The sequence below is a fragment of the Muscardinus avellanarius genome, assembly GCF_963383645.1.
Source record: "Muscardinus avellanarius genome assembly, chromosome: 7".
NCBI classification, from domain to species: domain Eukaryota; kingdom Metazoa; phylum Chordata; class Mammalia; order Rodentia; family Gliridae; genus Muscardinus; species Muscardinus avellanarius.
In genome coordinates this window covers 21,629,434-21,646,528 of record NC_137793.1, presented here as the reverse complement: position 1 = coordinate 21,646,528, position 17,095 = coordinate 21,629,434, and the positions used below count along the sequence as shown (strand labels likewise).

Sequence of the window (17,095 nt, the reverse complement as noted above, 5' to 3'; positions counted from 1 at the left end):
GCTTATCTAAGGCCTATTACAAAACCACAGATAGGGAGGCTGGTAGCTGAATAAAAAATGGTGATACTTGAAGTAGAAAGAAAAGTGAGACAAATGACAAAGATGAGTGTACAGGGCCTCCTGGCCCAGAAGGCAGGTGCCTGTCACTGCTGCTCTATGTGGATGCTACCACTTCTTTTCTTTTACTTTTATATTTTACTGTGCTGAAGATGGAACCCAGGGCCGTGTATATCAGGCTAGTTCTCTACCATGGAACTACACTCCAGCCCAGCACGGCTTCTTTAAATACATTCAATACACACTAAGTACTCAGGTGTAAGCGTGACATAACCAAATTGGGGAAAGGTTAGTGTACTTGGGCTGCTTCTAGGGATCAAACTCTCTCCAACTACTGTTAGAATAATATTAAGCACCTTATGTCCTAGATCCGTGAAGCAGGATGGTAATATATTTTCAGTCAACATCCCCAAACCTGGCTCACTTGGCCAGTGTAAAGCAGAGGAACCAGTCTAATTTTCTGAAAGTGACTCCAGATGTTTTGGGATCACCTGATTTCTACCAATATATATATATATATATATATATATATATATATATATATATATATATATATATATTTTGGTGGTACTGGGGTTCATAGAAGCCCTTCTATCTCCAGGCTACACTCCCAGACCTATTTTATACTTTTTATTTAGAAAAGTGTCTCTTAAGCCAGAGCGGCTGGCTCCGAACCTGCGTGATCCTCCTGTCTCTGCCTCCCAACCGCGGGGATTACAAGCGTGCACCACCACACCCGGCTCTGCCAATATTTTTATAAATTACCTGCCAGCACTTAAAGATTGGTACATTTCACATGCGCTATAAATTACCTGCCAGCACTTAAAGATCGGTACATTTCACATAAAGTATGGGGATCTTCAACTCCTCCTAAGAAACTGGGAGTCCCATTAACTCTATGGCCCCATCCCACATGGTACCAATCAGAGCTGAGCAGCACTTGTCCTCTTAAACATTAGTCCTAACACTCACACGTCCTCCATTTATCCACTCCTTTATCTACTCTTTCATTCACTGAGTGTTTTAAGTCCCAGCTATTCATCAGGTGCTGCTGCAGGACATGGTGACACAGCAATGAACAAACAGACAAAAACACTTCCTTTCCTGGAGCTCTGATTCTCAAAATTATAGCCGGACAATAAGCAAATTAAGTGACCTGCAGTTGAGGTGACATGTGCTAAGAAAAAAATAAGAATAAAGGCTTAGAAACAGGAAGCGGCTGGCAAGGCTCCGGGTACTGCAGATAGATGGTCAGTGCAGCAAGCCTCCGCTCCCATCAGATGATTCCTGAGCCAAACCCGATTAAAACAAGAGGACAAGACTTTGGATACCAAGGAAGCCCTCAGTGGAAGCCCACCCCAGGTGTGGGGAAATCACACAGAGGAATGAGAAGGGAAGGGAGTAGCTGAGGTGGGCAGTGGTTTGGGTTTTATTCTGAGCACAATGGAAGCCACAGGTGGGTTTGAGCAGAGGAGGGATGTGCTGCACATGTTCTTCCATGCTGCTGATTGGCCCCTTTGAGCATCTGAATGTTCAGCCCTTGGTTTAAACAAGCCGGGCAGAGGTTAAAGGCTAGATATGGGCTCAGTATGTAGGAAGAAAAAAATAATCAAACTGTCTGACATGAATCTCTGGATCTTAAGAATATAATATTTGTGCAGAGGAATAACTCCAAACTTAGCAGTATTTATGGACAGAGTCAACATACAGTGACATCACTTAGAAAACCAAAAGACATAGAACCCTGAGACTGACCCCACTTGACACTGCACTAGAAAACCATGGCCCCAGAAGACATGAATCTGGAATGTTCTACCTTGTCCACTTGCCAAAAACTCCTCACACGTCTCTATCTTTATGGCGATATTCTACCTCTCCTGGTACACTCAACACCTTAGACAAAGTCATAATCCTTATTTTAATTTAGGAACTTGAGTAAGCTCTCATATCCTCCCAACTCAGATAGGAGAACTCTGATCCTTTATTCTAAAATGATGACCAGACAATTTCTGGACCCTGAAGAATGAACAACACTTGATAAGAGGAAAAGCGTACTCACGATCAGAATGTGGTCCCGGCCCATAGTGATTACCATCCGGTTCACTGTGCGAAGCAGCTGGACCATGATCTCTTGGGTGTGGTGGTGGGTGAAGGCCTGTAACAGTCAGAGACATCCGTGTGACAACCAGGACACTATGCCAACCAAATGCCCCAAGGACACAGACAACACTGGCCTGGCATGGTGACCACCAACCTCGCTGCTCCCAAGGACACCAGTGCCATCATTAGAATCGCCACTGTCACTGTTCTATCTCCATCCCCATCAGTACTTCACATTGTGCACTAGACATCCCACGAATCCCCTGAAAGATAATTTAGTGATGAAGATTTTACATGGGCTTTAGATGAGGAATTTTAGGTTTAAAATACCATCAGGGACAAGAATTAGTTGTATTACATTGAAGACGTTACATCAGTTCTCTAAACCTGGGTTTCTTCATCTAAGGGTCAGATTCTAACCTAGAATGAGGGGGACATCAATGCAAGGAATTGATTAGAGGCACCAACAGCAGGAATCCATCACCACCTGTAGGTCAGAAAGATAAAAAGAGGAAGTATATTGGTGGAGGGGGGTGATATAATGAAAAACCATGACCCTTGAGGATACTCATATAGCTAAAATTTTCAGAGTGCCCACAGGTTGGAAATCTCTGTGTCAAGTTGGAACATATGGAGGGGTCCATCCATCCACTTTAAACACAGGTCCTCAACCTTTCTGAAGGACTTGGTGATGATCTCCAAGCTTTTGCTGTGGGTAAGCAAGTGTTTCCTGCAAATTAATCTTCATCCTCAGATTGTGCTACAAACATAGCCCTAGGCACAATTTCATCTGTGCATTCGTGGGAGAGTGGCCAAGACCAAGTGAAAAGGCCTGGGGTTTTAGATTTGAATGTTCTGGGTCTAAATTCTGCTGTTGTGGTTACTAGCTGGGCAACTTCATTTAGCACTTAACCTTTCTGAGCCTTGACTTCTTCATCAACAAAACCCAAGAGGTTCTCTTGAATGACAAGAACATAAAAGTTCCACCTGCACTTCTGGAAAAAGTACGCATGCCCAGTTCTCTTGCAGGGATTCTGTAGGTCTACAATACAGCCTGGTCATCAGCAATTTCTGGATGTCAGGCACATCATTCTACTGGCTGAATGCCATGACACAAGCCACTGTGAAACTCTGGAGATGAGGTTGGGGTTTATACAGGGTTCTGTGCCTCCAGGGTCTAGGTCAGCCTATCTTAAATGATGGTTGAAAAAGAAGATGACCATCCACACTTGTTCATAAGCATGGGATGAGCCTCTGCTGCATCCAACTCAACTACAGTCTTGTCTCTTATGCAGCCAAGGAAAGAAAATAGGCTCGTAATTGGGGAAGAGCAAGAAGAAGAAAGATGTGTGCATTAAAAATGCCCTCACCTCCCAACACGCTCTCAATGGCTATTGGCACCCAGGGATGAATCACCCTGAGCACTTTTTTCTTTCTGCCTCAGACTCATTTCTTTGGCAGATTCTCCATTTGCTAGCCTTGGGGAGTTACCAGCAGAAGCTCTACCACCGGAGCTTCCCCCCAGATGATGCATTTGACAGAATGAATTCTCTGTCATCAAGTCCAGCCAGACCTCAGTCTTTCTCTAAACTTGAGCTCTCCATTATCTGGAATTTCCCTCGTGAGGTGACAGGTGGGAGAGACAGTGTATCCCTTCCCCAACAAGGTGAACATCTCTCCTGACTCCCTTCTCCTTTATTTGTTCAAGCTTTACCAATCACTTTTAATGTCCAATTTCTTATGTTATATAAATATTATGTTCATGATTATAAGAGCAATAGCTGACATTTTTGAGTAAATTCCCGGTGCCCTATGAAGCATGTTACCTGTCTTCACATCAAGATAAGCAATATTATGAGTTCCATTACTCAGTTGAGTAACCAGAAGGCCAGAAAGGTTAAATAATTTACCCAGGATCACCTAACAAGAAAGTCAAGAAAAAAGGTTTTGAATCCAGCAGTCAATTTCTTTCTTAAACTCACCCAGGCATCTGGAACATGATCACAGATCTCCGGTTGCTACTTTGGGGCTTCATTAGCCTCCTTCCATCTGCAAAGATGGATAGACCCTGTCTTCAACTGGGCCAACTTCTAACTCCTTCAGTGGCTTCTAATCTTTTCTTTCTGCTTTAGAAAATCTTCCATGCTATGGATTCATTACTCCTTCATCTTTTCTATATTCCTTAGCAGTTTCATCAAACTTATATAATAGTTTCCATTTGATGTGGTTTTCCCAAGATTACATCTTTTCTCTTACCAAAAGAGATATTAAAATCCCCCTTTCTTCTTGACCTCCTGCCCCTTGCTTCTTTTAAATAGCTACTTCTTCTTAGTCCAAAGAGCAGCAATTAGGCTGCTTGGGAAGTTTGGTATATAAAAGTGGGAAACTGTCAAATTCAATTCATTTCATTCTGAAAACTCCCAATATAGGAGACTGTCTAGTACAGGGTTTTGAGATCAGATAGGCTTGAATGTAAATTCCAGCTCCTCTCCTTTGACCTGGATGACCTTGGGAAAATAGTTTTTCCTCTTTGAGTTTCACTTTCTGCATTTGTAAAATGTGGCAAACTCCAAAAACACTGCGGTTATGGTTTTAGGAATAAATAAGGTATTGCAGGCAAAGCTCTGAGCACAATATCTGACATGTTGTACACCTCCAGGAAGTGGTGGCTGCATCTCTCCTATTCCCCTTGGTCTTCCTCAGCACTCTGGCTGGGTTTGCAGATTTTCAGCACATAGCAGAAAGTATAGCACAAGGCAATGCATAAAATAAACTCTGGGTGATATCGAAATGTCACGCAAAGAATGTATAGCATATATGCAAATGGAAAACTTTCAAGATGATAAACCTGTGCTAAGCCATAAAAGTGCAACCACAAATCACCCACTGTTAATTGCTCCAGTGCCAGGCAAGTGGAAGGAAACTCTAGGAAAGTATCTTCCGGGCCCGAACTAAATGGTGGCTTGTAATTGAAATGACAAAATCAGTCTTCTCATTATGGCCCTGGCAAAGAAATTAATCCATCCAAACTAAACACACTGCAAATTGTAGTGATTTTTTTCTTTTAATAATTATTGGCTGTGATATCTGGGACTTGAAATGAAGCCCTGTGCAGATGCCTCATGCATGCATCTCCAAGCATCAGACAGCAGAAGGAGAGCTGGAAGTGAAGGAGTTTGGAGCCAAGCCTTGTCTTCTGAGTTCACCGTTCATTCTAGGTTTTTGTAGAATACAACTCAGAACCACTGGATTCCTGCAGTATTTCCAGAACAATAACAGATCAGGCCATGTGTGGGATATTTTTAAGCAATAATAGACAAACACAGCATTTCATAACACTGGCTCAAATTAATATGAAAGGTTCTTTTGCTTTCACCTCTTCTGATGATAAATCTCTACCTCTGGAGCAAACATGTCTCTAATGCCTCTCTAGTTTAAGAAAAATCCCCTTTTTAACAAAAAGGAAAGCCCTCAGGTCAGAACAGGCAGTATACAAAAATGCATCTAGTTAGAACTTAACAATATTGATTTGTTCTTGTTGTATTTATTTTTAAAGTTAGTTATATTTTTGGCAAGTGTGCATGGAAAAGATCCAATGCTTGGAGATAAAGCAAAATGAGGATTGCATGACATTTTAATGGAACATTTCTAATAACCAAGGGTCCTCTCACAGGAAAGGTATCTTTGATTAGCCACCCACAACTGAGTAGAAACGAGTTTTACAAAACGTTAGCTTGTAGAAAAACAACCAAGTTTGATTGTTTTGATTTTTGTTTTTTGTTCTGTGGTTCTCTGTCTTAGACCTAATGGCAGTTTGACATGAGCATCTCCCCACCACACACACACACACACACACACACACACACACACACACACACTTAATCTTAAATGCTTTTAACCAGCCCAGTTGCTGTTCAGCCTGTTCCCTAATTTACCAGCTAAATAAAACCTGGGCACATGTCAGTATCTAACAGTATAAGATGATATTTTTAACAATTTGAGAATTTGGCTTTTACTCAAGAGATGCTCTTACAGTGATAATATAAAATTGTTTAATGAGGTTATAAATGTATATAGCTTTTTAAAAATATTCTCTAATGTTCATTTAAAACAAGAACCCAGCAGCCCCAGATACCCCTATCTCCAGAGGAACTTCTTGTTATAGCATTTATTTTGATATTCATGCCCATGTTATCAATAATATACTGATCATTCCATATTTATTTGTGGTACTGGGGATTGAACACAGGGGTATTCTATCTCTGAGTCACACCTCAGCCCTTTCTATCTTTTAATTTTTAAATTTAAGTTGCTGAAGGTCTCACTAACTTGCTGAGGCTGACCTCGAACCTGTGATCCTCCTGTCTCAGGCTCCCAAGTACTGAGATTACAGGCGTGCACCACCATGCCTGTTTTTTTTTAAATTGATGTTATTATTTACTAATTGTTTTCCATAAAAGGCAAGCATATCACACTTTCTTCTCCTGCCTCCATCAGACATATGTACCCTACCCATTTATCCTTCCTCCCATACAATTCTAATCTTGGCTCCATCAATATTTATATATTTATATACTCCATTCCCATCCAAGCTGGAGTCTGACAAATTCCCATCTCTAACAAGTTTTTTCATTTCCCAAAACCAAAAAAATGGAAGATATCTTGATACCTGTTAGTTTTCTAGATTGTTTGATATTATCTTTCTCCATGATTCACTATCACTATTTCCCAAAGATTTTTCTGCTTATCTTTAAAAGTGTGTGATGCAGATTGAGCTTGTATTGCTTGCTAATAAGCACAGTATTAATTGCTAATAACAAACTTTCATACTTAGGAGAAAGAGTAAAACCCTTTTCTCTGTCTCTAAACTGTCAACTAAGAGCTGCAACCAGGGTTTGTGGGGAGCTGTTAAGGCTTTCCCCTAGATTAGTGTATCTGACTCAGCTGACTGTCCTTTGCCCAGAGTCAACAAGATTTGGGGAGAAGATCAGGTGGTGATGGCACGAGGGTATTGATTAATCTACCTGTATTGTATGTGCTTTGGATTTTGCCTGTATTGTATTCCAGTGGTGATGGCACAAGAATGCTGATTGACCTGTAACTGTGTATAAGTACCTCTGGAAAAACAAACCTAGCCTCAGCGTCGGCGCAATAAAGATGAGATTGACCCAGAAGTAGGCGCTGGCCAGGAGCGTCAGCACACTAGAGAATACTGACCCAGGCATAGTCGTCAACCCGTAGGAAATATTGACCCAGGAACAGGGGTTGGCCAGTAGAGATAGTAGGCTGGCAGCTCCCCCACGTTAGAATTAAAAAATTTTTCATCCTCATGCCTCTCTTCAGAACCCATACTCTTGCCAGCTGGCTCCAGCAAGGGTTGACCTTGGTCAGCTAAAAGTTAGCTTGTTTAGCCCAGCTGAACACTGAATGTTAAAACACAAACACCTAAACTTAAGAAAAAGAATTATATAGATTCTCACAACAGTTTAGACTAAAGCTAAAAGATAAAAAGCAAGCTATATTAATCCAATATTGATTATTAATAACACAAAACAGTTATAGTTTCCCAAATCTCCATACTTTAGAAGAGTATATTCCTGTGTCTTCTTTTTCTTTATTATAAAACAAGTTTTCATGCTGGGCATGGTGGTGCACGCTTGTAATCCAGCACTTGGGAGGCTGAGACAGGAGGATCACAGAGGTTCGAAGCCAGCCTTGGCTGCTTAGTGAGGATCTCAGCCACTCAGTGAGACCCTGTTTCCAAATAAGTATAAAAATAGGTCTGGAAGTATAGCCCGGAGGTAGAAAAAGGTCCTGGGTTCCACTCCCAGTACCACACACACACAAAATAAATAAAACAAGTTTTCAACATAGTAAGTGACTTCTAGCAGACAGAACTAAGGAGAAGCTGAGAACTCACCAAGAACACGGTGGACAATACATGCTTTAAATTTTAAAAATAAAACCAAAAACAAAGCAGGCTTCTACCATGCAGCCCCCTGGCCTTGCTACCAAGTAACACATTTTGATCAGTGATGTCAGACCTGTTTGTCCCTGTGAGGATGAACAAAGAAGGCTAACAGAAAAGGCTTAAATAAGCCAGGCATTGTGGTGCACGCTTGTAATCCTCACGCTTGTGAGGCAGAGACAGGAGGATCATGCAGGTTCGAAGCCAGCCGTGCTGGCTTAAGAGACCCTGTTTCAAAAAAAAACCAAAAAGTATAAAATAGGTCTGGGAGTGTAGCCCGGAGGTAGAAGGGTTTCCAGAAACCCCAGTGGGCCTGCACCTGCTTTTGGTGGGAAAAGAGGACTATTGGTCAAGTAAGATGAGAGAAAAGAGATAATGAATTCTTATTTAAAAAATGTTATACATCGAGAGACCTTAGTGTCTTAATTTCAAGGCACCCCACCATGTCCCTCTGATGCAGTGCTTTGATTGCTCTGTCCCTTCTTTGTACCTTTGTAATAATACAACTTTGCTTAAGCTTGCAGCAAGTGTAGCTCTGGCTATTTTTTTTTTCTAAACCAACATCTTAAACAATTACAGTTTGCTTGCCTCAAAGAATCTGTTTGCTCCCAGGGGCTTTCCTCTGGTCACATGCTTTGCATCCCCCCCACAAGCTAGTGTCCTTCCTCCATTGTCCATGCTTCAGTGTAGATTCTCACTGCAGTGTGGGTGAGGCTAAACCTGTCCTACAGATTCTGAGTGTGTGAGCAGTCGGTTGTCTGCGATCTTCACTGCAGGGTTATCTGGTGGGACATTTATTTTATTTTATTTTTTATTTTTTATTGGTGCAATGTATTCATACATCATAATGGTATAAAGAAAATATTTTTGTAGACATACATGCACACATCACCCAGTCAGCCCCTACCCAATCCCCACCTCGTTCCCTCCCCATCCCTCCTTTCCATGCTTGGCTTAGTGGTTGACATCTAATTTTATAGCAATTTATCCAATATTAATGATGATAATCTCACATAACAGTTTCATTTGTCTGATACCAAGCTTTGGATGACTAAAAGATAACAGTTCAATATTTCTTTTTGCTTTCTTTCTTACCAGAGAATATTTTTTTTCTTTTTTTTTTAGGTGAAGCTTTTCCAAACATAGAGCAAGAGGTCGATACACAGGTCCAGGAAACTTATAGAACTCCCGTTAGAGAGGATCAGAGAAGAGGATACCCATGCCACATAATTGTCAAAATGACCAATGTGGAAGCCAAGCAGAGAATCTTAAAGGCAACAAAAACAAAGGGCCAAGTGACATTCAGAGGCAAACCAATTAGAATCACTCCAGACTTCCCAAACCAAGTCATGAGAGCCAGAAGGGCTTGGAGTAACATATTCCAAACTCTGAAAGAAAACAACTTCCAGCCAAAAATTTCCTACCCAGCAAAACTTTCTATCAAATTAGATGGGGAAATAAGAAGCTTCCATGACAAACAGAAACTGAAGGAATTTATGTCTTCAAAACCAGCGCTAGAGAAAATACTCAAAGAGATTAACTACAAAGAAGAAATAGGTAACTCACACCAGAACCAGAGAAACAAGATTCTCCATCCAACAGACAACTAAGATTGGTTATCTGTGGAGATTCATTATTCATGTTAGTCTTTTACCTATCTCTAAATTGTATTGTTTGCTTTTATTGTTGCTAATTTTTAGGATTCCTAGTTGGAATATTAATATACCTTCGGATATAGCATTTGGCAATATTTTATCCCATTCTATCAGTAACTTTTAATTCTGTTTACATTGTCTTTGAATATACAATATTTTTTTTTATTTTTTAGGGAGTTTATTTACCCTTTTGTTGCCTGCGCCATTGAAATCATATCCAAGAAATCACTGCCAATTTCAATGTTGTGAGGTTTTATGACCCAGATTTTCTTCTAAAAGTTTATAGTATTAAGATTTATACTTAGGTATTTTATCTATTTTGAGTTAATATTTGTAAATATGTTAGGTAAGGGTCCAATTTTATTATTCTTCATGTAATTATTATATTTCAACAATATTTAGTTAAAAGATTAGTATTTCCTCCACCAAATGTTTGTGGAAACCTTGTCAAAAATAACTTGACAATATATGGAAGAATTTATCTCCCGGCTTTTATTTAACTCCAATGGTTTATATATCTGCCTCTGGAACAGTACTACACTGTTTCAATTATTGTAGCTTTATATGGTTTGAAATCAGAAAATATACATCTTCTAGCTTTGTTCTTCTTTGAGATCGTTTTGGGTATCTAGAGTTCATATTCCATATCAGGATAGATTTTTTCTGAAAAATAAATAAATGTATGGTGGGACATTTAGATGGAGAAACTCAAGTATCAAAAGATTGCAAGGGTTTCTTTGGGGCTGGTTGGATTTCACAGAAAAGACTTTTCTGATCTCCTATCTGAATGGTTATGGCTGCCAGAATTCCAGGGGCTGCATGGAAGAGAGGGCTGGAGGGCTCAGGATTTAGGATGTATCCTAGGGTTGGAACCTAATTCTGGGCTGTGATAAGTGGTGTCTAGTGTCTTGAAGCCCAGATGTCCTGTTTTATCTTCTCTACAAAATTAACCTCCCATGACTCAGCTGCAGCAGTTAGATTGCCTCTTTAACCAACTCTGAACTGTTCCTCCTTATCTGAGTCCCCTTATTCATCTCTACCTGCATAGACACTGCATCCTATGACTTCCTGAAACTTCTGGAGGAATCTTTGCTTTGTACTGAATGAGTTCTTAGTGTTGTCTCTGCTGCTGGATTAACAATCACTCTTCTTAGGTCTTCTAAGTCCTGCATTACTAATAGCCCCTATTACTGCCTGTCCTTTAAAAAAATAGTAATAGTCCTTATTACTGCTTGTCCTTTAAAAAAATCCCTTCACTGTTTTTTTTTTCCCATAGGTTTTCAAAAGGGAGCCAACTCTATGTCTATGTGTGTTATCTTTACAGAAAATTCTACCCTAAATTTTCAGGTTTATATATTATGAGTTGACTTTATTTAAAATACCCAAACCACATGTGATAATGACAAATAACCAAAAGAGTGAGTGTGTCATACAAATGCTTAATATTTGGAAAATAGTGTTGGCAAAAGCCTAATTTTATAGAAAGAAAAACTAGTTTGACTAGGTCAGAAGTGACAGGCAATAGGGAACATCATCCAGAAAAAATAAGAAGCTGGTTCCCTGAGCAGTGGGGCGACTGCTGGCTCCTCCAGCACACAAAACCCTGGCTCCATGTTTCTGCCAGGGGCAACCCCACTCACTCCCACTGCTCTTTCATTAGGATTCTGCAGCCCTAAGGTGAAGATCACAAAATCATATCTATGACATTACGTAAAAAGCCCTTTAATTATTAATTATTAGTTTTTAATAAAGGAGGCACAATGCATATTCTGACTCTGAGCATAGTTGCCATGCATGGTCTCTACTCTTTTTCTCTGTTTTGTGTTCCTATATAAGTGGTATTTTTATTCCTTATTTCTTTCTTATCTTGAAGTCCCCTCACTCACTCATTCACCTAGAAAGAAAATATGTAACTTCAAAAAGATGGTAATAGAGGAGATCCAAGTGGAGTCATTTACCCTTCCTTTGGCCCCTAGAGTTAGTATAATTTTATTTTTTACAAGATCTGGGTTCGCCGTGTCTACCTTACTCCTGTTTGAAGGAGTTTATGTCCTGAAGGGCTTCACTTTACCAACAGTTTGACCATGTAAAGCTGCAAAGGCAGCCAGTGTGGCAGAAGTCAGGGTCCCTGTGGTCAGGTGGGATGGTGCCATGTCCTGCCATCTTGCCTCTCCTGCTCACCAGGCGACTTCCTACTTTCCCAGGCAGGATGTGAGCAATGCCTGTATATTGCCCTGAGCCTCTTGACTTTGCATTTGGCCTCTCTAGAAGGAGAGAGTTGGACTCAGCTACAACAGAGGAAATATTTAAAGGGACAGAAGAGGTGGCTTCTAATTCTTGCCCTGTTGGCATCTAACAACTTTTCTCGAGGTCTTATTATATTCTGAGAACTGTGTGTATAAACTTATTATCTTCTAATACCATTTAAATTTTTATAAACACCACTGATGTCCCAGGTGGGAAAGGTGAGGACCACAGTACATCAGCAGCTTTTCCAGAATGATCTTCCCAGATGGCCATGCCTAAGCCCAAGTTCAGCTGTGCCTAACTGAGCTCTTTCCATGAGGTGACATGTAGTACTACTGGGGGTAGGAGTGCTCCAGGATCACTATAGCCTCTCTGGAAACTGTTTTTGTGAAAATAAAAAGGAAAGAAGGAAAGAAGAAAGAAAGGAAGGAAGGAAGGAAGGAAGGTTGGTTGGCTGGTTCTCCTTGTACAGAGACTATAAAGTAGCCACTAGCTAGGCTCTTTCCTCGTCTGTCATTGAACTGGACCAATTTTGACTCACTGAGCCTCTGTTTCTTCATCTGCATATGAGAATTGTTTTGCAAAATTGTGGCTAGTTTTAAGACTAATATTCATTTTTTTAGTCATCAAGTGCTCTTCTAATTACGTCACATATATCACCTAAGCAACCTGCCACACTAAATGCAGGGTAGCCCATAGTACACACAATCCCTGGGATATATCCACTCAGTCACCTATACCCTGAAGAATCCTTCCAGAACCTACGAAACAAGGGAAATAATTCTATTATTCCAGATTTGCCAATGAGGAAACTGAGGCTTTGGTCATACATTGCATAAATGTTCATCCAAGTCCCACTCAAGGTCTGCCTGGTTCTGGTCCAGGTTTGTAACCTCCACTTTCTCTATTCCCTAGAATCACATATACGAAGGGATGTGGCAGTATTTTGTCAATGGAAAATCATTTTGAAAATCTGTCCAAAGAACATAAACAAACATTTATGTCTACAGCTGTTTATAGTGATATTGTATTGTTTATAATATCCCTATGTAGCAAGCAAGATAAATGCCCCCAAATCAGGAATCCTATCATATTCATGATGGTTAATCCACACAGTGGAGTAAGAGAAGGTTGTTAGGGCTTGACTTGGAAAGAGAGCATTAATGTATTCAGAAAGAGACTACAGAGCACCATTTATAATGTAATCACATTTTAATAAAAACTATTCTATATCTAATATATCTAGAAAATGTTATGGCTAACCACTAACAATAATATCACTGTGGGGGTGATGTAAAGGGGATAATTTTATTTCCTATGGCTTATTGAATTTTTTTGCGATATTTGTATATGATAATAGAGGAAACAAAACTATGGTTTTTAAATTGGTGCATTGTAGTCATACATCTTAATGGAATACAAGATGGTATAGGCATACATGCACACATCACTCATTTTCTTAATTGGAACTTAATGAAAGCCTACAATGCTAAAGAACCACTTTCATAGCAGACTGAACATCTTCCAGGGATGGGCACTGCTGGCTCCTGCACACAGGGGCACAGGATGCTGGGGACATGGCTTTACACTCACCCCCACTTGAGACTGCCCACACTGCCAGGCCTGCAGACATAATCTTGCTGCTCACAAGCATGATCGCTGTCCTCAACATTATTAAACTGACAGAAGAGAGCTACAAAGTAATGTGAGTTAACATTTTTTAAAAGGCACAACAGTGAGGGTTTTTTTTCCCCATTTTTCAAATGCTTTTAACTTCCATTTTCTGGCAGATGAAAAAATATGTACTTAAATTAACCAGAAAAAAGAAACATAACAAAACCATCACCTCCAACAACAATACAAATTTCACTGTGCTTAGAGCAAAACATTGCTTTTATGCAGATTCTGTGTGTTGCTTTTTGAGGAGTTTTATTAAAATACACCGGAACCTCCAATCTGCAGCTTAGAGCAAAAATATAAGCCTCCCAAAGTCTATAAGTCCAACACCTTAATGCTGATGAATGAAGACTGGATGGAGCCATTTATGAAGATGTACCTGGACGACCCTCTGCTGGTGCACTTTGTTCTTCAAAATAGGAGTCATGTATAAGGACCGAATGAAAAAATATGGAAAAAGAGCACAACCAACATTTGTTAGATTCTTACAATGTTCCCGGCAATGGGCTGTGCATTTTGCATTTATTATTTCAATGCATCTTAATAAAAACCCTGGGGATAAGTATTATCCTGTTTTAAGGTATATGATCCATTCTAATTATTATTATCATTCAGTATTTACTGAGCACTTAATATATGTGAGGCACTGTAAGTGCTTTACATGCACTATCTCATTGAATTCTTTTGGAATAATCTCACAGATCTCCTGCACTGGTTCTTCCCAAGTTATTTATGAGAAAAATCAAAGCTGCATGTAACTTGTTTCCAGTCACAGAACTGTAGAAAATAAAGTTGGATGGGAATACATGCCTACTTGGTTACAGAACTCTTGTATTGTATGCTATTTACTGCAATATTGTGTTGTTTATAATAAACAAGGAAGGTAAATGTCCCCAAATCAGGAATTATTTTGTAGAAAGGACAATTTATTCACACCAGAATAGAAGATGCCAGGAATATCTTGTCCAGAGAACCTGAAACTCTAGGCTGCTGCCCAGAAAGAATAGGTTCATATGCTTTTTTTTTTTTTTTTTTTTTTTGGGTTTCCAGAGCCTTTATTTTTTTTTTATATAACAATTTTTTTATTGAACATAAATAGTATACATTTACACTATATTTGGTGCCCTCCCCCCCCGCCCACATTTCCCCCCCCACACACACCAATGGTTGTCCAGGTTAACCATGTCTTATTCATAATTTTACACATGTTCAAGTGTAGACCCTTATTAATCGAGACCGGCCTTCCTCCTCTCCTATCTTACCATCCAAACTTAGCTAGTATTTCCCCTTCAATATCTGGAGTCCCTCTGGTATTCTTTGTGTTTCCTAGTTTGGGCATATTAGAGGAAACATATGTATCTTCTTCTTCTGTGCTTGGCTGATCTCACTTAACATAATGTTCTCCAGGGCTTTCCATCTTCTTTCAAATGATATAATTTTGTTCTTCTTTATGGCTGAATAGAATTCCATTGTGTGTATTTCCCATAGTTTTGCTATCCATTCATCTGTTGATGGTGATCTGGGTTGGTTCCATATTTTGGCTATTACAAATTGTGCTGCTATGAACATAGGTATGCATATGTTGCTGTAGTTCTCTGAATTCAACTCCTTTGGAAAGATACCCAGGAGTGGTATAGCTGGGTCATATGGTGGATCTATTCCCACCTTTCTTAGGAATCTCCACACAGATCTCCATAGTGGTTGAACTAGTTTGCATTCCCACCAACAGTGTAAAAGAGTTCCTCTTTCCCCACATCCTCGCCAGCATTTGTTGTTATTTGATTTCTTTATGCTTGCTACTCTGACTGGGGTTAGATGGAATCTCAGTGTAGTTTTGATTTGCATCTCCCTGATGGCCAGTGATGAAGAACATCTTTTCATGTATCTATTAGCCCTTTGTGTCTCTTCTTTTGTGAAGTGTCTATTTAGTTCATTTGCCCATTTCTTGATTGGGTTGTTTGTTTTGCTAGTGTAGAGTTTTTTGAGCTCTTTGTATACTCTGGATATTAGCCCCCTATCAGAATGGTGGCTGGTAAAGATCCTTTCCCATTCTGTAGGCTTCCTCTTTAGGTTATTGATAGTTTCCTTTGATGAGAAGAAACTTTTTAGTTTGATGTTATCCCACTTGTTTATTCTTGCTTTAATTTCCTGAGCTTTGGAGGTTTTGTTGAGAAAGTTACTGCCTGTGCCAATATGTTGTAGTGTTGAACCTATGCTTTCCTCTACTAGCTTCACAGTCTCAGGTCTAATTTCTAAGTCTTTGATCCATCTTGAGTTGATTCCTGTGTTTGGTGAGATATAGGGGTTTAGATTCATCTTTTTACAAATGGTTAGCCAGTTCTCCCAGCACCACTTGTTGAAAAGGCTGTCTTTTCTCCAGCGTATGTGTTTGGCCCCTTTGTCAAAGATTAATTGACTAAAGATGTGTGGGTTTGTTTCTGTATCTTCTATTCTAATCCACTGGTCAGTATATCTGTTTTTGTGCCAGTACCATGCTGTTTTTACTACTATTGCTCTATAGTATAGTTTGAAGTCTGGGATTGTAATGCCTCCTGCGTGTTTCTTGTTATTGAGAATTGCTTTGGCTATTCTAGGTCTTTTCTTTCTCCATATGAAATTCATGATTGATTTTTCTAGGTCTCTGAAGAATGTCACTGGTATTTTAATGGGAATTGCATTGAACCTATAGATCAGTTTTGGCAGAATGGCCATTTTGATGATATTTATTCTGCCTATCCATGAGCACGGGAGATCTTTCCATCTTCCAAGGTCTTCTTCTATTTCTTTCTTTAATGTTTTATAGTTTTTGTTGTAGAGGTCTTTTACATCTTGGGTTAGGTTTATTCCTAGGTATTTTATTGGTTTTGAGGTTATAGTGAATGGAATTGTTGTTTTTATTTCTTTCATTGTGGATTCGTTGTTGGCATAAAGAAAAGCCACTGATTTCTTTAGGTTGATTTTGTAACCTGTGACTTTGCTGAATTTGTCAATCAGGTCCAGAAGTCTTTTGGTTGAGTTCTTTGGGTCTTCCAGATAAAGGATCATGTCATCTGCGAATAAGGATAATTTTAATTCCTCTCTTCCTATGTGAATTCCTTTGATTTCCTTCTCTTGTCTGATTGCTGCAGCAAGAGTCTCAAGGACTATATTGAAAAGGAGTGGTGATAGTGGGCATCCTTGTCTTGTTCCTGACTGTAGCGGAAATTCTTGCAGTTTTTCCCCATTCAATATAATGTTGGCTTTGGGTTTGCAGTATATTGCCTTAATGATGTTGAAGTACTTTCCTTCTATCCCAATTTTTTGCAGTGTTTTTAACATAAATGGGTGTTGGATTTTGTCGAATGCTTTTTCAGCATCTATTGCTATGATGATGTGGTTTTTGTTCTTGGTT

At 39.6% G+C, this 17,095-nt stretch overlaps 1 protein-coding gene across 1 annotated transcript in view; it reads right to left on the bottom strand.

Annotated features, from left to right (window-relative positions):
- Nucleotides 1–17,095, bottom strand: part of DOCK2 (dedicator of cytokinesis 2) — a gene marked incomplete at both ends in the record, with an annotated part of 443,452 nt that overhangs the window by 237,727 nt on the left and 188,630 nt on the right. Inside the window, one exon of the mRNA XM_080699131.1 lies at nt 2,117–2,212. Coding sequence (XP_080555257.1) covers nt 2,117–2,212 — 96 coding nt within the window. The remainder of the gene's footprint in view (nt 1–2,116; nt 2,213–17,095) is intronic.